Source organism: Dromaius novaehollandiae, chromosome 33 (genome assembly GCF_036370855.1).
Source record: "Dromaius novaehollandiae isolate bDroNov1 chromosome 33, bDroNov1.hap1, whole genome shotgun sequence".
Classification (NCBI taxonomy): domain Eukaryota; kingdom Metazoa; phylum Chordata; class Aves; order Casuariiformes; family Dromaiidae; genus Dromaius; species Dromaius novaehollandiae.
The window spans coordinates 1267156-1289466 of NC_088127.1; the positions used below are offsets into that span (position 1 = coordinate 1267156).

The window sequence follows — 22311 nt, forward strand, 5'->3', positions numbered from 1 at the left end:
CCCGCGACGGCAGCGGTGCTTCGGAGCCGGAGGGGCCGGGGAGGGGAGGGAGACCGCGCTGGGATGCAGCGGGCGGGCGGCATCTGACCAAGGGGCTGAGGTCGGTCTCCTCGTCGGGAGTCTCCGGAGCAGCCGGATGCCTCTGGGAGCTGGTGCTCCGCATGCAGGGCCCCACGTGGCGCCGGTGTCCACTCTCCCTGCGGGAACGTGCCCGGAAACCCGGCTCTTCCTTGGTCCGGACGTAACTCAAATGCGGCTAATTCCCATGGCTGCTCCCCTTCGCTGGGCTGGGAGCTACTCTGACCGCTCCGTGCTCTCTCACTCCCCTGGGGAAGGAGCAGCCTGGCTCCAGCCGGCACCAACCCCTCCGCTTCCTTCCCTGCCAGCGCGTTGGGATCTTCCCTGCAGGATCCCGCTGCTTCAGCTGCCTCCGGCTCGCAGTGTTTAGGGGATATTTGTCCTCTTCTCTGCAATTCCTGCCCCACAAGCTGCCACTTGTCTTCCCATCCTCTCTGGGGATGGTGTGTCCGCGCGTTCCTTGCCCCGGCTGTGCCCCAAACGTGCCCTAACCCCCCCCCCGAGCCTGCCCCACGGCTCGAGCCCTGCATGGAAGGCCTCGGCGTCGGGCTGTGCTTCCCCCCCGGCCCCCCGGGAGCTCCCTGCCTCCTCCCCGGGCCGCATCCCGGGCTGCCTCCGAGCGGCAGGTCCAGGGCCGGGAGCTGGGACGCTCTCCTGCCCGCCGGCTCCCCTTCCCGGCCCGCGGCGGCTGCGCGCGGGGGCAGCGCCGATCCAGATGTGTTCAGTCGTGCGGAGCCGTCCGTCGCTGACACATGACTCAGGCTTTTAGGAAGAAACCTATTCTGGGCATCAAAGGCGATGAGTCACCACGAACCCGGCAAAGTCGTGCGGCCCCGGGCTGGGACTAAGGCACAAACTGCGGCCGCTGCCCTTTGAATCACCTTGGCTTAGAGGAGAAAGGGCCCGGGAGCGTCTTCCCGGGGGAAAGGGCACCGGGAGAGGGTTCTCCATGCCGTGCTGCTTATCAGGCACGGAGCTGGGCCTCGCCCAGCCCTGCCCACGAGCAGGGAGCAGCTCCGCCGTGGCCAGGCCGCTCCGTCCTGGAGTGAGCGTGGAATTGGGGAACTGCCCTTTGCAAACACCCAGGGGAGATTAGCGCGCTGGGGGTTTTCCCATGGAAAAGAGCTGAACAAAAACGAGGAGGCAGCACCGGGCACGGAGCGAACGGAGCCTTTTGCGTGCTTGGGGAGCAAATATTCCCGGCGTCCCTAAATGGGGGGAAGCACCTGGGTTGGGGGGATGCGAGGAAGAAATACTCCAAACACAGGGTGAACCTTGGAGGTGGTTTATGCGTTTATGCCCCCGCTGCTGCCCTGGAAAATGCCCCCCTGGGCCCCTCGCGAGCCGCCCACGAAAGGCAAAGGCAAATCCCTTCGGTCAGTGCAGAGTTGCCCACAACTTTGCAGTGGGGCAAGGCGAGGTGAGCCGGGGCCGGCCCCACGCCGAGGGAGGGGTTAGTTATCCGTTGGATCACGGCTTTTATACAGTGAGGGAGGTAAAAAGAGCCCAGGAAAAATCATTCAGCCCAAGGAAAGCCGAGTCCGGCACGCCGGGCTCCCAGCCGCCTGCCGTGGGAGCCAGCGGGGAGGATGCTCTTACGCAGGATCAGACTATCCCGGCGCCGGGAACCCTGCGTGCACCCGACACCACGTACTTCGTGCCCGGCTCGAGAGCCGAGCCGTGTCCCGTCCCTGGGCCGCGCGGGGAGATGGCGGCGGCGTCTCCGGCCAGATCGTGGCTTTGCGGAGCCACCCGGGAGGGCGCGAGCGGGTCGGGAGCGGCGGCTGGTCAGAAGAACGGCCGGGAGGGAGCGGAGGGAGCCGGGCGCCTGGTTGCAAGAGAGAAAGAGGGAAAAGAAAAGGCGTTTGCACGTGTCTGCACTGCCCCGGCGGGGGTGGGTGGGTGTGTGTGTGTGTGTGTGTGTGTGTGTGTGTGTGTGTGTGTGTGTGTGTGTGTGTGTGGTGGCCGCAGCACCGGCGTTCGCTCCCGCGGGATCGCGCTCCCGGCAGCGGGACGGGGCGAGCCTGGGGCAGCCGGAGCCCTGCGCGATTGTTTCAGCCCTGGCTCCCTCGGCCGACTAGGAACGCAACCACCTTCCCTCGCTCCCTCGTTAGATTCCCCCCCAATTAGCGACTGAGTGATTACGGCGGCTCAGCGTAATCAGCTCGTGCAATGCCGGGACGCAGCGTCCTGCTGACGCCGTCCGGTGCCGGGGGGCTCCGCGCGCGGTTGAGCGCCCATCGCGGCCGCGTCGCGCCGCCTCCCCCGTCCTGCAGCTCCATCGCGCGGCCGCTCCCGCGGGACAGAGCCGGCTCCGAGCGCCGATTCCCACCCTGGCTCCGACCCGCTGCTGACGGCAGGAGCCGCGGCGTTGCCGGCCCTCGCCCAGCCCCTCATCCCCGCCACCGGCCATCAGACACGGGAGGAAAAGGAAGGGACAAGACAGAAAACACCACAGAGCGCCACAAACTTTCACCAGAAGAGTTTTTCCCTTTATTTTTTTTTTTCCTCTTTTTAGTTTATTAATAGGATACAGAACGGAGGCACTTACACATTGGCAAACCGAAGGACCAGGAGAGACGTGTGTTGGGTTTTTCCAGCCACACGAGGTGAGGGAGGCCCCCAAGCCGCCCCGGCCGATCCGCGGGCTCACAGGCAGCGAGGTCGGGCTAGGGCTGCTGTTTTCAAAAACCTACTTTTTTTTTTTTTGTTTTCTCTTTTTTTTTTCTATACAATTAACACAGTCTTTAAAAATATTTACAACCTCTGCTCCCAGCCGGAGCCCCGCGGGGCAGCGCGCGCCGGCAGCTCCTGCGGGAAGGCACCGTTGGCCGCGGGGCCCGAGGCACGGCTGGCTCAGCGCACGGGCGCTGCAGCAAGGCTTTACCGGCAAAGCTCCCCCCTCGCCAAGGCCGTCCCCGAGACGCGACCCCTCCGCGGATGCTGCAGCCTCACGTGCGCCCGTCGGAGGCTGCCGAACCGCCCGGGCGCCGGGAGGGACCTGGGCTGGGCGCGGGCTTGGAGGGCGGCCGGACCCTCCCACCCGGCACAGTAGGGTTAAACGCTCGCGTCTCCTCCCCGGGCTTGGAAAAGCCGCGGTTCCGGAGACGTCAGGGCCCAAACAGCCTCCGCGGCCCAGGCTGAGACCCCGCCGCCCGCGAGCAGGAGGCAGGAGACCCCAGCGCGCTATTTCGCAGGCCCCCCCTCTCCGCACGTCTCCTCCCGTTATTCCAGTCTCTTTTTGGGGTCAGCCTGGCTTTGGGTTGCGCTCGCTGCTGCTGACGCTACTCACAGTCGGTCTCAGCACCGTCTCGGCGCGCGCGGCGGCCGCGTTAAGGCGAGCACCAGTTAGAGACCGGGGCGAGTGCAGGTGTTGCAGAAGAAATACCTGAGGTTTACTGCTGAGCGGCACCTCTCGAGAAAAGGACTACCTGGACAGTCTGCTCCTGCGTGCGGCGTTATTAGATTTATTAGCAAATCGCTATCTGCAGTCCCATCATTTTCCATATATAAATTTTCCTCAAAGCTATAAAAACTGAAATATAGACTATGGTCAGATTAGCAATCAACTTTTAAGGTAAGGGGTTCGGGAGAGAAAAACAAAAATCACTATGTTTTATATATAATATATTAATACAAAATTCTGGGGGGGAGGAGGAAGAGGAGGGAAAGGAAGAAGAAAGCGTATAGGCAGGAATCTGATCAGCCTCACGGGCAGCGTTAGGAGATTCTGCGCACAGCCAAAGAAAGGAGACAGTCTTTGAGTCAACCACCTCTCAGAGCTCTCCCGTCCCCGTCTCGCACATCCGGACGATCCCAAGGCAAGAACGCTGAGCGTTTGCGTGTTGGAGGGAGGGGGAGAGGGGGGATTTCTGACAAAGTGCAATATTCAACCCCAAAAAACCATAATCCTCCACGGTTTATTACACACGGGGCCCAGCGGGACTCAGCGCACCCAGTGCCGGGGGCTCCTCCGGCGCCGGCGGGTCGTCCCGCGCCAGCCCCTCGCACCGCGATGCCGCCGACCCGCTTCCTAGCTCGGACGCGGCAGAGATGAGGGAGGGAGAGGAGCGTCGCCCATCCTTAGCCGACGCCACCGGTATTTACGAGCGGGGACGCGCTGCGCCCGTCCCGAGGAGGGGACTCGGCGCGCTGGCGGGGATCGGCCTCGGCGAGAACCGCTCTGCTGACTGATCATAGGATGGTTTTAAAAACGAGAGATTAGACGCGGGGTTTCCCCTCCTCCCCCCTGCTCCCTCCCCCCAAACGGCAAACGAAAGCGGCGGGCGCGGGGCGGCCGCTCCGGGCACGCGGGAGTCGCCAGCAGCCCCTGGGCGGTTAATCGAGCAGGGAGGGCTCGGCCGGGCGGATAATGGTCGGCCGGTTCGGCGCGGCGGGGGGTCTTCTGCTGCAGAGAGAACAAGAAGGGGAACAGCGGCGTGAGCGGGGCGAAGGACGGGGCCGGCGCCGCGGCGGCGGGGGAGACCCGGGACCTCGGTCCTGTTCTCCCTGCTAAACCGCGCTGATCCCTCCCAAAAATCAGCGGGATCTCCATCGCCGGCCAGCGGCACGGGCGCTCCCCAACCTCCGGAGCGACAGGCCTGCCGCGTCCCGGGAGGGACAAGGACCGATCCGTCCGGGCGGCTTCGGCGAGTCGGGGCCCGGAGAGCTCCGGCCCCGAGGGAGGAGGGAGCTGCTCCGGGGGCTCCGAACCTGGCTCCTCCGGGAGCCGGCCCAGAGGTGCCCACGGGGCACCGGCAGCGTTAATGCGAGCTGGGGCCCGCAGGCAGCCCCAGGGCCCGGCGCTGGGAGCAGGGACCCCCCCGCCTCCCGGGGAGGGCTGGCCCCGGGCCGAGGGCCTCCGCGGGCACCGGGCAGCCAGCGGAGGCGAGGGCTCTTACCTGGGCACGCCTGGAGGAATGCCCGGGGGGACGCGTGCCGGCCGCGACGGGATCTGAGGAGGGGCCGAGAAGGGCTCGCTGTTGGCGGTGAAGAAGTTCTGAGGTCCCGGGCGCGAGGGGATGGGGGGAGCGGCGAAGGAGGAGGGTCCCCCGGCAGGGATGGGGATCAGGGGCGGCCCCGGCGTGGGGCCCCTCACGGCGGGCGGCCGGCCCGGCGGCAGGATGGCGGAGACAGGTCTGCGCTGAGGCGGGGGGCTGCGGAGCAGAGGAAGACGTCAGGGCTCCGCTCGCAGCCTCTGCCCCGAGGCCTGAGCGCCCCAAGGCAAAGGCCCTCTCCACGCCCGAGCACCCCACATCCGAGCTGCCCGCCCCACCGATCCCTTCGTGCGCGCCCGTCCAGCCCGGCATACCTGTGCCCGCTGCTCGTCTGCAGCCACGTGTCGTCCACGGGCGGGGGGACCGGCGTGGACACGGTGCTGGTGCTGATGTCCCCGATGATGTTCAAGGCCTCCTTCAGGGCGTGGTACATCCGCAGCATGTCGTCCCTCCTCTGCGCCTGGTCTGCAGACTCCTCCATGAGGCTGTTCTGGTCGGCGGACGAGTACAGGTAGGCCAGCAGCTCCGAGTGGATGAAATCCTTGGTCTGCAGAGAACCGACAGCAAGCAAAGCTCAGCCCCGGGATACCGAACCCGCGAGACTGGGAACTGGGGAAGCAGGAGCTGAAGGACCTCCAGCAACAGAGGCAGCAGAAGCCAGGACGCGTTTATCGCAGCCCTGGAAGGCGAGCGAAGCCCCAGCCGCTCAGGAGCTGCAGGATGGTTTAGCGTCCCTGGATTGCTAGAACCAGGCTGGGGCAAATGCCAAGAGTCAAACTGCCTTCTCAGCAAAGCTGCAGCCAAGCAGCTACAGCGCAAAGACACGCAAATTAAGAATCAAGAGATCATCAAATCCCATTGCTCCGTCCTGGCCCTGTGACAAACACGGTGCAGCTGATCCGACTGAACTCCAAGGAGGCTGAGGACTCTTCCCCAGCGCGTGCTGCCCGGGGGACGGCTCCCTGAACATCCCGGGCCCAGGAGCTCCCGTCCCTCTGGATGGGCCGAGGCCACCCCAAGGCTCCCCGCTCCCCCGAACCCAGCCACTCACATTGTTTATCATGAGGTGCATTATCGTCTTTGGCATGAGGTCCCGGATGGACTTGTTGATGATGCCGACGTAGGAGTCGACGAGGTTGCGGATGGTTTCCACCTGGCGCTCCAGCTGAGGGTCCATGGAGAAGGTGTTCTCCTGGACGCCGTCCTCGTTCTCCGTCTGCGCAGGGAAAGCAGGGCACAAGTTATGGTCGGGATCTCACAGACCCACTTGGAGCCAAATCACTCCTAGTGACGGTGGGTGAGGAGAGACGTGGCCAAGGGGGTGTCGCATCTAGGGCTGGTTCTGCAAGAGCGGCCTGAAACCCCTCTGCTCCACACTTATTCCCTGGCCTTTCCATGTATTTCTGTGGATGCTTTTCGAAGATTTCATAGCTCCAAAGAAACTAAGAGATTCATCAGCACAGCACAAACTAGTGCCATGCTACAGTTCATTATATTCTGCGACATCAAAGCATTTTCCAGGGCACCCAACCTAGACTTGCGGACACCACGAGATGGAGAAGCCACCACAGCATCCACACAGCCACAGCGGCCCGAGAACCTACTGCACGCAAGGACTGAGAAATTGAGAACTGAAGCCAAGAGCTCACGACTTCTAAGTCCGGCAGCCTCTCCACAGGCTGGTCTTGGACTGCACCCCTTGGCCAGCCTGCTCCTGGAGGGGTCTGACAGTCGGGGGATGTTTACTTGGTCTTTCTCTGGGTAAACTCCCGCTCGGAGGAAAGAGGCTTTCCAGCTGTCCACGTCTTCCTGGGAGTCGCAGGCCAGCTCAATCTGACGGAGGTCTTTGTACACGTTCCTGGGCAAGAAGGAACAGAGCTGGGCGTGAAGACCAAGGGGGGACGGCAACCAGGAGGCCCGGTTGTCATCGGTGGTGGTGATGGGAGACTCCACCGGGCACCCCAGCGGGTCCGCGGGACGGAGCACAAGCAAGGCCTCCAGCACCACGAGTCCCCCCACCAAGGAGCCAGAGGAAGCCTGAAATCCCTGCAGAATGTGCGTATAAATATTGGCAGCTGCTGCTTCCTCTGGAGAAATCCTCCTTCATCAGATCACAGCTGCTTCTGCCTCGGAGCGCAACACCCAGTGGAAGGGGAAGCCGGACACACGGCTTGGGCCTGGACCAGCGCTGACCAAGGCCAAGGCAACGCGATCAGCCAGTCAACCACGGAGCGTATCCCACAACATTTTGAGCCTGGTGCCCAGAGATTTCAGGAGATATCCGCATCGGACACCCAGTTTCTTCTCCGAGCTCGCAGCCCATACCTTTGCTCTGTGTTGAAGATGGCAAAGACGTGTTTGTTAGACATAAATCCCTTCTCCACATCCCTGATTTTCAAATTATCCAAAGGCAACATGTATTTCTTCTCCTTCTCCTGGAAGAGAGGACAAAAAGGAAGACACGGATGAGAGCCAGCGAAGGCACTGGCGCTCCGCTAAGCTCCTTCTCCGGTTTCCATCAGGCACCTTCCAGGAACGTGGTCGGGGACCAGAGTCAGCTCCTGCAGGGGAAGGGCCAGCGATTTCCTCGGCTCGCAGCCACGGAGGCCTCCTGGGAGCAAACGGGCTCCGCAGCTCAGCTCGCGGGGCTGCTCGGTGGGGCTGGGCACGCAGACCCCGGCAGGAGCCGAGAGCATCGCCTGGGACCGAGCAACGCTAATCTGCCCCGCCGGAAACTTCCCTCCTTCCCCCAAATCAGCAGCTCTCTAGACGCAGACAGGCTACGTTCATGGCTCCGGTGCGAGGACACCTCGGACCACGCCATCGCCTTCGGTACCGATCCAGCTACCGGATTTCCTTGCCTTTTCGCCAGCACCGGGAGCCTCCAGCGGTGCTGGGAAAGGACCCGCCCGGGAAGGGGCTTCGGTCCGGCCGGTCTGCGCGCGGCGCCGGGACTCTGCCCCTGCCCGAGCAGCCGCCCCGGGGAGCGGACGGGCCCGGGGGTCTCGGCCCGGCGCCTGCCCCTGCCGGGGGGGCGGTGGGAGGAATCGGGCCTCGCCGCCCGGCACAGAGGCCGCTGCTTGTGCCGGCGGCCGCCCTCCAGCCCCGCCGAGGGGCCACCCGGCCGAGCGGCGCGGGCCGCCTCGCTGCCGAAACGCCACATCTGGAATTGTTTATAACAGCTCCAGCTCCACTTTGTCTCCAGATGCTGCGCGCACGGTCCCAAAAGTGACGTTCGCCTTTGTAGCGAGGCCACGAACCTAAACCCTTCCCCCACCGCCCCCCTCCACCGCCGCCCCACACTCCTCCTCATGATTTCCTGAAAAACCCACAACTTTTTTCCAGACTGGATTCGGTTGCAGACTTTGCCACGTCAGAAGAGACAAAGCAGTTTCCTTTCGCCGATCGGCTTCTCTCCTTATTAAAAAACCCGGGAGGGGGAGAAAAACCCCGCGGCTGCCCGGGAAGCCGGAGACGGACTCCAGCCCAGCCTGCCCAGTGTTCAGACTACCTGTTCAGGAGGGTATAAAGTTGTACAGTAGTCTGCACATTGGTTAGATCGGGTTTGGCAGAGCAGCGCCCGAGCAGCCTCCGCGCGGCCTCAGGTAAGGGGGGAGCTGCGGCGGATCCAGCCCTTCCCGGGGGTATCCGCCCGCTTCGCTCGGGCTCATCCGTGCAGCGTGGTTTTTGCTGGAATTGCTGGAAGCGGCTGGGCATAACCGGGCGCCGGCGAGACCCCGGGGCCGTGGCGGAGCCCGAGCACGCGGCGCCCCGTGGCTCCGCGTCCCGGGCGGCTTCTCCCATTCCCGCGGGAGCCCGGGCGGCTTCTCCCGTTCCCGCGGGAGCCCGGGGGGCCGCACGGCGGGACGCTTCCCCGGGCATCGCCCCTCGGCTGCAGGAGCGGGGCGCCGGGCGAAAGCTGCCTGCAGAGCAGCAGCTCGTCTTTAATGGGCCGGTCTGGGGGAGGGAGCGCGCTGCCGCCGAACACAGAGCCCCATTCATAGGCAGCGGCTGGTTCTCATTACCCGGCGGAGGGGCCAGACGGGCGCCCCCCGAGCGGCCCCCGCGCAGGAAGCGGGCTGCCGCGACGGGCGCCGCGGGGGGAGCGGGCTCCTCCGCCGTTTCTCAGCTCAACGCGTTTTTTAGCCTTTAAAAAGGCTTGGGCGGGGGGGTTGCACGGGAAAAGGGGTGAATTAAATTTGCAGCAGCGGTCGCAGAGAGCAGGTAAACCCGCAGCCCGCTTGGAGAGCAGGTAAACCCGCAGCCCGCTTGGAAGATAAAGCACCGAACAAAGGACGCCCGGGTCTCGCTCGTGTGCCGCGAGCGGGCTGCCGTCCTGCTGCAGCGCGGCACCCGGCAAATAAAGTTCTGCTCGTGTCTCCTGTCTCTGCCCCGCGTGCTCGGCTCCGGCCCCGGCGCGCCGCGGGCCGCGCTTCGCCCCCGGTCACCCCCTCCGGCACCCGGCTCGCCGCAGCCCAGCCCCCTCTGCCCGCGGCATCTGGCCGGGAGGCCGGTGACGTAAGGGGAAAGGCGAGATCACAGGCCCGTTTTCAGACTGCGGGGGCGGAAACGCTGGAAAATCTGAAATATGAAAGTGGCGCGTCTGCGACCGAGATGCCAGGGAGCCGCGCTCCGAAGCCATGCCGGCTCCACCAGCGGCTCCGAGCAGCGAGGTGCCGCCGGTCCTGCCCCGGAGCTAAGCCCGAAGGAACCGGCCCTCGGCAGAGCATCTCCTGGGAGCCGTCAAATGCAGTTCCCAGGCAGGGAGCAGGGGCAGGACGGGCTCCCGGGGCCCCGGCACACACAAGCCCTACGCCGCACTCCTGGCTTTGCCGGTTTCGGGGTGAACCGGGGAAACCGCGTGGCCTCCGCGTGCCGCGGCCTCCCCATCCGCGCGGGGCGGCAAGGGGCTCCGGGGGAGGCTGGGGAGGGCCGACACCGGGCAGCCTCCCCAAAGCCCTGCCAGCTTCCCGGCACCACCGGCTTCATCGCTCGGCGTGCCGGGATGGGACAAATCCTCCAGGAACGGAGCAGCGCAGCGGGATGCAACCGCGCGAGCCGCGTCCGCGGGGAGGGTGGCGTGGGCCGCGGTGGCTCCTGCCCGCCCGGATCGCGTTTCCCTCCGAGCTTCAAGCCTTTTCCCGCTAGCGGAGGCCACGTCCCGGCCGCAGCAGCTCCACCCCGGCGCCTGGGCTTTAACCCCGTCGGCAGCTCCTGCCCGAGCGCCGAGCGGACGCTGCGACGGGGACGAGGCCCAGGGACATCGAACAGCGCAAGGACAGCGCGGCGAACCCACAGCGAAAGGCGGGGGGTCTCGGGGTGGGGACAACAAACCGACAGTCCCCCAGGGTCCAAGACGGAGAGGGAAGTTGCCCTTCACCCGGATCCAGGCGTTAACGCGGGCGTTAACACGGGGCTCCCGCGGTGCGAGCCCACCGGTCGGGCAGGAGCCGGTGCCTGGAGTCCTCGGGGCTCTCGCGGGCTCGGCTGAAGGCCGGGCCCTGCTCTCTCCTGCTGCCCGCGGTGGGGTGGGTCTCGCGACAACAATTCAACCGCAAATTAAAAAAATCCTTCCCGAAACAGGCAGGGCCCCCGAGCCGTGCGGCCGCCCCGGGGCTTGGGCAGGCGCAGGCAGCTGGATCTTGTACGACCCCCACTCGCCAGTATCTCCCGGTTTATCTGTGTTTACACAATCCGGAGGGCCGGGGGAGTGTCTGGAGACATGGAATTTGCTGGCCGGGCTGGAGCTCGGCATCCGCCGGGCACCCTCCAGAGGAGGCCCACGCTCCCGCGCGCCAGGAGATGACAGGACTCAGGCCTGGGGCTAATTCGCAGGTTTCTCCCATCCTCAACACTAGTGTCTCAACTGCAGGCATCGCTTTTTTCCTGCTCCAGGAAAAAGGGCTGGGACCACTGTTGGGAGAAATACACCTTACCCCCACCCTGGCTGCAGACTCCAGGCAGGGCTTTTCTCATGCAGCGGCTCAGGAGACCCGTGAGCCGCAGAACCTCCCCCCAGACCCGTCCCTCCCCTGCACGTACCTCCTCGTCCTTGTACCAGGACAACGACTCTGCCGTCAGCACGAACCAGTACTCCTTGGAGCCTCCCTTCATGATGCTGATGTTGTTAATGGTCAGCCAGCCCCTGCGGATCACCTGCAGAGAAAGGAGCGTGGGGGGGACGGAGGGAGGAGGGGAGGGAGGAAGAACAGGTTACAGGCGACTGCGGAGTCTCCGGGGGGTTCCCCGGACGGAGAGCAAGGGGAAGTGCTCCTGAGCCCGAGCCCACCTAACCCACCACAGAAAGCCTCAGCACAAGACCCTTGACCAGGCAGACTTCCAGGCCCCATCTCACACGTAAGCTACCGGCACGTGGAGCGACGTCCAGAGCTCCCTGGGTGAGGAAAGCCGCGATCCCCTGCCCCTCGCTGCCGGTGCCGTCCGACCAGCCGGCAGCCTCGCTCCTCGACAGCAGAGCGATGAAGAGCAAAAGGTCCCAGCGCCCCGAAGGGAGAAGGCAGCCAGCAACTCGGAGCACATCTCGTCTTTAGGAGGGGACCAGAACTGCCCGGGGCGTCACCGTCTCCGTCGCACCTCCAGTTAGACCTCGAGACCCAGAGGGGCGGAGGGCTGCTTTGGGCAATCCCGAGCAGGGCTCTGGCTCTCGCGTGTCCTGCAGACCGGCCGCGGCACCACGACCCAGCAATCCCGCTGGAAACCTCCTCTTGGCGGGAAGACAGACCGAGGCCTTCATCCCGGCTGCTTCGAAGCCGCTGCCGTGCTGCCGACCAGCAAGACCAGAAAGGTCTCAGGAAACTCAACGAGCCCAATCAGCGGGGCACGTTCCCAGCAGCAAGCTCCACCAACTTACCCAGTCCAGTAACTACGGAGCAGTCCTCCCCTTCCCTGTTCTGCTCGGCCTCCACGACCGCGTGCCCTCGCTGAGCGCGGCCAGGACATCCCTCAGCCTAGTCGGACCTGGGGAATCTCGGGTTTCTTGCCCAAACCCGCTCCCCTCCTCGTACGTTGCTCCCAACCCCAGATCAGCCTCCGCACCCGGAGGCGGGTCCCCTGCCTTCTCCCAGCCGGCAGGTCTTCCCGAGCCCCGCGCTCCGCACGGACGGCTCCCTCCTCGCCCCTCGGAGGGATCCGACATGCAACACGTAACAGCAGCCATCGGCAACGGGGCAGCAGCACACCGAAGCGGCATTGCCAAAGCCTTACGTTGCAAGCGGCAGTTTTTCACGAAACAACAAACGAGCACGGCGTAGGCTGGGGGTCGGCACCGCAGCTGGCTTCTCCGAGGCTTTTCCGTGGTAAGTCGGCCCGGGGAGGGAACGGCCCGCCCGCGGCCCCTCTCCGTCGCCGCGCCGTCCTGGCAGGCACGCTCTCTCCCGGCACCGCAGAGAGAGCTCGCGTGGGTCGGTCGCGGGCTCTACAGCCACGGCCCGTGCAGCCCCGGGGCTGCTGCAGGGACACGTGGGGACGGGGCTCCCGCACCGCGACACGACGAGCGCCCCGCGGCAGAGCCTCGCCGGGCTGTCGGACACCCGGCCTGGCACCACCCTACCGATGCCAGCGAGGACTGCTGAGCCTGTAACAACCCCCTCGAGGCAACAGCCCTTGCAGAACAACTTTGGGGCTACGGCCGCTCGCTGCACCGCAGCCCAAGCAGAACCTCTGCGGGGACCTCTCGGGGTCTGCCTGTCGGAAAACACCGCGAATCACCAAAACCTGCTCACAGCCGCGAGAGCGGGCAACAAAGACGTGCCAGAAGCCGGAATCGCTCCTGGCCTCCGATGCAGACAACCCAGGGCCCGTTTGGAGACGAGCGCCTGGGGCCACGGAGCAGCACAGCGGAGCGGCCCGACGTGCCCAGCCTGCTCCCTGGGGCCCCCCGCCAGCACGGCGGCAGATTTCCTTCCATCACCTTCACAGCTCAGATCTTCGGGATGGGCTGGGAGTTTTCTAGCATTTCAAACGAAGGCACGATTGCTCTCGGCCCGGGGGGGCTCCTCCATTGTTCTGGCAGCTATTGCACTAAAGGAAAGTCACTGCTGCTCGCTACAGCCCCAGGACGACAGCAGAAGCGTTTAGACTGAGCTGTCTCCCTCCCTACCGGGGCCGCAGGGGAGCTGCGTTCTTCCAGCCATCGCCCCCGCGGTTTCACTGCAGGGCTCCTGCACCGGCCGCGTTGCGCTCCGAGAACCGGTGCTCCGCCACGGGATCGTGCTCCGCTCCCAGCTGATGCCCGTCCGTCTGCAAACGACCTGCTCCCAGGTGGACGTGGCAGCGGGGGCCCTCCGAGCCCGGCTTTCGGCTACGTCACCCGCCTAGCACGGATTGTCCCCTCGAGGTGACCCAGATGCCAGGAAGCGGTCTGCTCCTAAGAGGAAATCTGGCCAGAGCCAAACCGCCCTGGGGCAGGAGCTGCCCCGCGACCAAGAGCAGAAGCGACCGCTTCCAGAAACCAGCGCTGGAAGAGGACTGTCCGCCAAGCCGCCGCTCCTGATGGACCAACGCATCGGACACGTTCAGCGAGAGTCCAGCCAAGCTCAGAGGTGCTACAACACACCACAGTCCTGCTTTCAACAGCGCTAGCACCCACGCACGCCGGGACGTGACGATCTCCCTAGCAGGGGAGCAGCATCTCGCATCGCAGGCTGCTTTAGCTGCGCATCCCGCAACAGCGCGCTGCCGTTGAGGCTCCGCTGCCGCCAGCTCCGCAAAGCCCGTGACCGAGGCCGCCCCCGGCCACCTCCAGAGCCCGCAGCCGTTCGCCCCGCGTGCCGGCACCCCGGGCCGCGGCCCCGGCTCCTCTGCCCCGGCGCTTCACGGGCGGTGTTAGTACCACCACACAGGTTAGCGACGAGCAGACGGGGAAACGCAGGCCACACGGTGAGAGGGGCTGATTCAAGCCAGTGCAAAGCATGGATGGGAGGGGAGCGAGTGACCCTCGTGGTTAGGCAGAGAGGAGTTAGACACAGCTAGTGCTGGAGTTTGTCGCGGCTTGTACGGGAACCGCCTCGGAGCAGCTGTGGTAGAGGGACCCAGGCAGGGCTTTGATCTCGGCACCAGAAGCTGAGAGTCGGCGTGCGGAAGGAGCCCGTGTCAGCCCTTCCACGCCGAGGTTTTCCGTGGGGAACCTTCCGAGGGATCGGGCTAGGGCCACCCTCGTGTCAGACTGCTCAGGTAGCTGCCAGCGTAAAAGCCACGACAAAACCCCCCTGTTAGGCACACACAAAGCTCGGTGCGCTGGCGGTGCAGGCAGCTAGAGCTAAAACTTAACTCGCACAGATTTTCTGGCAAAGGGAAGGAAGGAGCCCTGAAATTAAGATGGCAGAAGCTCTCAATTTAAGGATTTCACCTTCTGATTCGCTCTCTCTGGGCTCTTGTGCGTTTGAGAGCCCAACTCACACTTAAAAAACCATCTCTGAGTTTGGTTTTAAAGGAACAGAGCGGGAGGGTGGAGACAGAGCGGACGGGAGGACCAGGGCCGAGGAGGGGCAGCGGGAGGAGGTTCGGCAGCAGAGCAAGCGGCCGCCGCCCTGGGAGCCAGGTCAGAGGCTCTGGCAGGTTCGGGGCGGCCGTGGGGAGAATTACGAGGAACGGGGCTCTGCCTTCACGGCACGGGGCAGAGGGCCAAGGCTGTGGCACAGAGGGATCTGCAGGACTGAGAAAAGAAAAAGCCAAGATTTGATTTCTTCAGCTGAAGGGTAACGGAGGGGAGGGCACCTCCAGGGCCAGAGACGTCCCGGCTGTGCACTGCTCGCGGCAGGACCCGGGACACCTCTTACTCTAAGTGCAAACGCGTGAAGCGCTGCAACCCAGGCGAAGGGGGGAGAGAGGGGGCTGAGCCAGACCGCGTGGCACCAAGCAGCACAGCGGAGCGCCCAGAAGAAAGTTCCTTTAAGACCGACTGGTATCAGAGAGAGCATCTCGGTGGTTTTAGGGCTGGCGGCCCAGGCAAGCCGGCCCTGCGGAGCGCGGCGACAGCCTGCGGCTTTGCCCGCTTTCGAATCAGAAGCGGCCCGTTGCGGGGCTGGCGCCTCGAATCCTTAATTGTCAGATCTCCACCTTCCCGTCGCCCGGCACAGTCACGTTCACAGCCAGTGATGGACGAGCAGCCTTGCACAGAGCTAATCACTGTGGGAGGCAACAGAGAGGCCCCTGGGAGGACTCCTTTGCTCGGCAGAAACATCTGGATGGTGCTAGAAGAAAATGGAAGTGTCTGAACACTCGGAAGAGACGGGAAACAGGCACGGGGCCCTCAAAGACTGTCAGAGCAACGACTCGAGTCAGCTGCGGATGTGGTTGGGCAAGTCACGGGGCTGAACAGAGCAGAACGTATAAACTCCCCCGGGAAGAGCGGGGCAGGCGCTGCCTGCACCAGGGCAGGGCGACCGCCTCGCCAGCACTGCATCCCTCTCGCTACTCTCTTTTCATTGTAACCGAGTTACTAGAGCGGCCTCATAAAACTCATTTCTGAGACCAGAAAGCATATCGTACCTGAGCTGCAGACAGTTTTCACAGGACTCTGCTCAAAAAGCAGCAGGTAAGAAGGAGACCTGGCTCTGGGGAACTTGGTCTGCGGGGCAGTCCACCCCCCCTCGCTGCATCTACCAGCCCAGCGCCGATCCCCAGCGTCGGGAGCCGAATTATCTTCCCTGGAAGCGGTACCTCGCTTCCTTCCCCAGCGAGGGATTCGGCTGCTCGGCCAGGGACAGACCGCGGGGGCCGTCTCCGACGGACCGCGGCAGTACCCGAGCTGCGGCCCGCGAGGAGACGGGAGGCTCTTTGCAGGAAAGCACCGGCCAGGGGTTGGGGACTGCTTCCGTATCAGACACTTCCATTTTCTCGGACCGCACAGGCGAAGGCGAACTCCAAGCCCGGAGCCGCGGGGTCCGGGCCCCTCCACCCACCCCACCGCCCCCAGGGGCTGTTGCCCGGCCACCAGCAGGGAAACTTTTCCATTCGGAGGAAACGTTGCCTTCGGCCTCCCCAGAAGTGAGTACGCTTGGAGGAAAAGCTCTCTTTGCTGGCTGAATGGTGAGGTTTGAAGCAGCAGACGGGTTACCCCAGGCTTGCCCCCCCACCCACCAGGACACAACTGCTAACGATCTCTGGTGGGCACCGAGGAAGAAGAGGGCTTCTTGCTGGAGACCACGCAGGGTTTCGACACCACCGCGCAGTGCTCTGACACCACGGCCGGCTCCTGGGCCCAGTAAACCCAGCAGCAGAGCTGGTGGCCAGCCCGCAGTCGGGACCCAACCTCACAAGCCCAAAAGGCAGCTTGGAAATGGGGTGGGGGATAACACACCTCCATCCCCACCGGCAGCGGCTGCTGCGAACGGGGAGCAAGTTCTTCCCCGCCGCGCGTCCCGAACCACCGGCCACGCGGACAGAGGGCTCCGCACCGAAGCGCTCGCCCCGCTCGAGCCCGTGCTGCGACTCGACGGGGACCACGTCCCACGACGGCTGCGGGAGGCTCTGCGCTGGCAGGGCCAGTCCTGTCAAACCCAGCCAAATTTTGGCTCCCTGTGTCCCAGCACAGCCCGTAGCTAAACCCTGAGCCCCGGTCCCCAACCCTCCTATACCTGTTCCCGGCAAGCGCACACAGACACCAGACAGCAGTTTGTGCCTCCGCTTACAGCGGGATTGTCACGGCACGGGCAGTCACGAGCCCTAAGTCCTGCTCAGCTCACGAGGATGCTGCTGGGGCCGTGGGAAGAGACCGTGCGGGGGATAAAGGGGACAGGGGGAGTTTCCACCTCTAGACTAAGCCCATAAAGCCCAGTAACTCCGCTCCCTGAATCCCGTTCTTCCTCTGCTGTCAGCGTACTCAATTCTGTGAGGCGAGAGGTGTTAATTTAGCATTGGAAGTTCCTTCTGGCAGGGCCACGTCCATCACTGGGTGTTGTCTACCAGCACTATCACATTATATGGGTACTTACCAGTATCTCACCCTTTAGGTGCGCAAAATTAAGGGGGGAAAAAAAAAGCAGGACAAGGAGACAGAACAGTGAAGAAAAAACGAAGTGATGGAAGGAAGAAGAGAGCAGGAAGCACAAAAAATGGTAGGAAAAAGCAGAAAAACAGCAAAAGAAAAACAGTTACATGCTATTAATTATAATTTTACAGTGTTAATATTTCATTACAATCTTTCCAAACAAGAGGCAATGTCTGTATTACGTACTGCAAGACCTGACACCATGCAAGGGGGCATTTCCAACCCTGCTCTCAGTCATGCGCACTGGACAGCGAACGGCCCTCTCGGAACGGGCAGGCTGCGTGGTGAGACAGGACCGAGGCCAGCACGGCTGCCGGGTACGTCCCTGTGCTAGTCTTGGTCCCCGCTCCCTCCGCCCCCTCCCCAAACAGCTAGTTTGCAGTAGATAACGGGGCCAGGACCGGGAAGTTACGCTAAACCCTGCCCAGACTTGCCCACTTTGAGGGCCCAGGGCTCCTCCAGCGCTGTGCAGTGCCCGGCTGTCCCAATCCCGTTCCTTTTAGACGAGCTCCTCCGGAGCGAATGCTCCCACCCCATGAGTCAGAGCTCTGTGTTTCCTGTCTGCAACCCCAGTGTCAAATATCTCTTTCTCTCGAGGAGGGAGTTTGTGGACCGACCCGAATCCAGCTCTCTGAGCTGCAAAACGCAGCTCTTGGGTTGCTCTGAAGCCCGGTCGGAGCGGGACCCAAGCCTAGACAGCTGCCTCCGCCCCACGCCACGAGGGAGACCGCGGGGGTGCCGGGCTATACCTGATTCGGGATGGCTCTTTTCTTGTTCGCCTGCGTGTTCCTCTGCTGCGCACTGAAAAGAGAAAAGAGCACGCACAGCTTTACGCGGAGAACGCCCGGCGCCCAGGGCTCACGCAGCCACCAAGACCGCGTCACGGTAGCCGTTTGCCTACAGCCTACGCCGACCCTTGGGGCCACACGCTTCCCACCGGGACCGCGGGGAGTGCTGTAAGGAAGAGCCGAGTCCGAGGGGAAGCCCATCACGTGGAATTCACCCGAGAGCACCCGGACTGCGTATTGCTCCTTATTATCATCGTGCATTGCAACGCAGAGAGAGGAGACCTTTCCAGAGCGTCCTTGGATGCACGCAAGTGAGCAGTACCACAGGACAGGTACGGGGCTTCCCAACCGGGACAGCTTTAATGCCAGATATGGGGCTTCCCAACCTGGACAGCTTTAACGCCTTCCTTACAGTCCTTATTCCAGGCACATGGGGCATTTACACTCCCCACGTGTTCCACAGGGACAAGGTTATAACTCGCAGGAGAGGAAGAACCAAGCAGATAAGCAGTGTTTGCCAATTCAGAAGGCCACAAAGAGTTCAGGGCTGAACTCATCAACCCAGCCAAGCCAATAAACCCAACTCTCCCTGCCACCAGAAGGTAGGTAACCAGAAGCACTGGTCTCCAGAAACACCTGCAGCCTCCTAGTCCCTCCCAGGCTGGAAAAGAGCATGCCTGCACCAGGGGGAAAGCTACCTGTCTCTCCTGAGCAACCCAAGAGACGAGGGGCGAGGTGCAGGACGTAACCATTAGTCAGGAGCAGGAACAAAATCCATGAAAACAGTTAGAATTACGCCAGGACGCCCCATGGAGAAGCAGTTTACAAGCAAAAACGGGGTCGTTTCCCTGGGGAAGGTCACTGCGGAACCATGTTCACAGCAGCCACCGTCCCTCCAGCCCGGGATGTCCCTAACCTGCCACCTGAGGGAATTCGGGAGCATGGACGGAGGGAAGATCACTCTCTACCTGCCCTGTTCCTCGCACTCCTCTCCGAACCCCAGCCCGGTCCGAGGCAGACCACCGGGCGAGCCCGACGCCCGGTCCGACCCAGCGCAAAGCTCTGCTCTCGTCTGGGGCGCGAGAAGCTCTCGCTTCGCTGAACCTCGCTGCGGGAGCCCTTCCGAAGCTCAGCCGGGCAGAGGCCTCTGCGGCTGTCAAAGCCCCTCGGCCTGCGGGGAGGGGAGGGTGCAAGCGGGGCTGCCGGGCACTCGTGCATGCTCTTTCGGAGGTACCCACCCTGTCGTCAAGTGCTGCTCAGTGTAACAGCTGGGGATGGGAGGGTTTCAGAGGAGTCCGAAGAAAGAGGGAGATGGTTCAAAGGAAAAACAGGAGAGATTAGGAGAAGAGGAAGGAACTGCGAATGAATGCGAAAAGCAGAGACATAAAAAAGAGGGGGAAAAAGAAAACAGAGGAAGAATAAGTGAATTTAAAGAGAGGGGAGCGGTGTGGGCTTAGACTGGCGCTACGAAGAGCGCGATTAGCCCAGGGCAGAGCTGCACGCCTTGGCTCTTTCTCTGCGGGAACACCCGAGCTAGACCTCCTGGCAGCTCCAAAAGGTTATCACAGAGTTAGGGACCGGGCTGATGGAAAACACGAGTGACTCTTGTGTCCTCGGGCAAAAAGCCAAAGTTGAAGACAGACAGACTGAGAGAAGAGACCCCCCCCCCACTCAGCCCTTCTCTGCTCCTGGTCCTGCCTGCTTGGGCAGGTGAGAGCTCGAAGAATGTGGGGACATTCCTGCTCCAGCCCAGTAAGTCCAGCAGCTCCACTGGGCACAAAGAAGAGTCGTTTCACCTTCCCTTAGTGCAGCCAGGGGGCATGGAAAACTCCCGCACGTCAGCTGAAGGGCGGCGGCAGCCTTAATTGCTCGAATTCATCACAGCACTCCTGTGAGAAGGCCCTGAGCAGTTCCAGTTGTCAGTACGGGACTAAACAACCTGACTCCTTTCTCATGCATTCTGCTGCAACGAGCGGCGTTAACAAACCCTGCTTCAGGCTAATGTCTGAGGCAAAGGAATGATGTGGGGCAGCTCCAATCTTCAGGCCCTTAAATACCAGACCAGGCGGCAAGCAAAGAGGTAGAGCTCCTGTGCAAATCTCACAGGCCTCCAGAATCGTTTGAACTCGGGCACAGGAGGCACTGGCGTGGTTTTGGTGGATAATGCTGGGGCTTGGGAGACTCTTCCACCAGTTGTCACATCGGTGACCCCAAAAGGGTAACTAAACATCCCCCACAGCTCATCTGCAACCTGGGGACAGGACCGCGAACTTCTTTTATAAAAGAATTTGACAAAAACCCCACCGCACCGAGCAGTTACCTACTTGGCAAATCCGATAAAGTCTTCGTGGTTAGTGTTGATGTAGGAGAGCTCAATGTCAATCAGCAGGAGGATCTGGAAGAAGATTTACAAGTCAGGAGCCCCACGGGAACAGCTGGCCACCTCCCGCTCTAGCGCTGCTCCGGAGGAGGTGCCACGGGCCCCCAAGGGACGTGGCCGTGCTGGGGCCACCCGTGACCGCGCGGGCCCGGACGGAGGTGCCAGACCTCCGGCACTCCGCATCGCTGCCGCGAGAGGGAGCTTTGGGATCGCGAGTGGGGAGCAGCCGGGCGGCCAGTCCAGCCGGGCTGAGAAGCACCAAGCAGCTCCGCTTTCTCCCGGCTTTCTAGGCGCGCGACGCAAGACGACGAGGCGAGCCTGGAAAGGTGCTCACCTGGTCCTTCGTTTTGCCTTCCCGTTCCCTGATGTGAGTGGTAACAATCCTCTCCGTCTCCTCTCGTAACCTGGGGTAGGAACCGAGCTGGAAAGAGAGGGAGAAGGCCGGGGAAAACCGCTGCTGATCAGACTGGCAGCCTCCGACGCTTGTCACAGAAAGCTAGCCACAAAAACACGCTCACAAACGCAGAGAAGGACAGGAGGGACCGAGCCCCGGTTCTGCCTGGAGGACACAACCGGGGCTCAGAGACGGAAAAAGCAACAGAGTTGATTCTCTTCACTAGATCCGACACGAAGCAGAACGCCCTTCCGGGGGCCTTAGAAGCATGCTTAACACACGGATCGAGTTTCTCCTCCCGCCCTCGGACCCACGGCTGAGCAGACCCAGATTTTCACGGCATGAAGCGCGAGCTACCGCTAAGCAAGGCGAAGGAGATGGGTTCTCAGCAATGCGAGGCCTCCGCTACGCTAGGAGCATTTTTAGCCTTTACTGTTACGGGGGCGAGCAAACACCTGTGCAATATGTCTCGGCAGGACCCGTGCCGTGAAGCCAAGTTAATGCTGTGGCCGCATTTGCTGGCACTTCCAGCAAGAGGTCGGGTGTCAGGAGGAGGCAGCGTCCCCCCAAACGAGCGGCAACCTTGCCGTCAAACTCGCTTTGGTCGGCTGGGTCCTGAGAGCAAATATATTCCAGATGTTCAGATTAGACAAAGAGGGATGAATTAAGACCCATTACCTTTTCGGCACACTTTTTAATGACTGTGGCCAGCTCTGAGACCACCAGATCAACACACTTCAAACTGGGCTCTTTAAGCTTTACAATCTGTTTTTTCACTATGGCTTCAAAGGCCATGTCGGGCGTGAAGAGCCCCGTCCTGCATCATGCAGAGAGCGAGAGCGAAACACCAAGTGGAGTGCAGGGGAAAAAATAGCAACAAAGACAGAAAGAAAAGAAAAATGAGATTTAAAAAAAATTAAGGTTAGTAACATGCAAAGGAAAAAGCTACAGCGCCTGCCTGGGAAATTCCTTCGGATCCCTTGGAGCTGCATACGAGGGGATGGCGTTACCCTGAGCTCGGCAAGAGCCCTGGAGAGCCTCCTCTGCTCTCTGCGGCCTGGACCCAGCTCTAGCAAACCGCGAATTTCAAGTCATTTTGGGGGTAAAAGCCTCCCTGCAGCTATGTGAGACAGCAGCTGCTGCAGCGACGTCCGGGCAGTCGCCGTTTCGTGGTGCTGGGGGACTAACCCCTCGCTCCGGCAGAAACAGCACGCGCTAACCCAAGACATCGTCCTCGCACACATCCCCGAGCCCTCCGCAGGCAAAGCCTCGTCCTCGGGTCGGTGGGGCGGCTTGCCTGCAAGACCCCTCCTCTCTGCTACCCTTCCGGCTGACGGACTCCCTGGGGATTCCTCTTTTTGTCCTGCCTCGCCCGGGACCGAAGGAATTTCAGCCGCAGGCGCCGGCTTCTTCACGTTACCCAGATCACGATAAACCACGCCGAGCACAAAGGAGTGCAGCACTCCCGACCCACAAGCAAACCCCACGGGCCCTACCACTGACAGAACCGGGTGGCGAGCACTTAAACTGTCCTGCTCCACCGAGGCACTCTGGGTAGCTGATATCACCGTGACCTCTTTCTCGTCTGATCCCTGTATGCAGTCCAAATCTTTTTTCTTTCTTTTTTTTTTTTGAACATAAGCATTACAAGAAGAAAACAGGAG

The 22311-nt window shown here is 62.5% G+C and overlaps 1 protein-coding gene across 4 annotated transcripts in view; it reads right to left on the reverse strand.

Moving 5' to 3' along the window:
* Window positions 1-3522: 3522 nt before the first annotated feature.
* DNM2 (dynamin 2) overlaps window positions 3523-22311 on the reverse strand; it is a 38599-nt gene continuing 19810 nt past the window's right edge. The window contains exons 10-21 of one of the 4 annotated variants that reach the window (XM_026118338.2): window positions 21326-21464; window positions 20588-20674; window positions 20198-20268; window positions 17835-17886; window positions 17030-17041; window positions 11118-11231; window positions 7401-7510; window positions 6822-6933; window positions 6127-6291; window positions 5390-5622; window positions 4980-5234; window positions 3523-4486 (exon numbers count right to left, since the gene is read on the reverse strand). In XM_026118338.2, coding sequence (XP_025974123.2) covers window positions 4417-4486; window positions 4980-5234; window positions 5390-5622; window positions 6127-6291; window positions 6822-6933; window positions 7401-7510; window positions 11118-11231; window positions 17030-17041; window positions 17835-17886; window positions 20198-20268; window positions 20588-20674; window positions 21326-21464 — 1420 coding nt within the window. In that variant the 3' untranslated portion in view covers window positions 3523-4416. The remainder of the gene's footprint in view (window positions 4487-4979; window positions 5235-5389; window positions 5623-6126; window positions 6292-6821; window positions 6934-7400; window positions 7511-11117; window positions 11232-17029; window positions 17042-17834; window positions 17887-20197; window positions 20269-20587; window positions 20675-21325; window positions 21465-22311) is intronic. The other 3 variants (XM_026118340.2, XM_026118337.2, XM_026118339.2) reach the window with 3 other exon arrangements.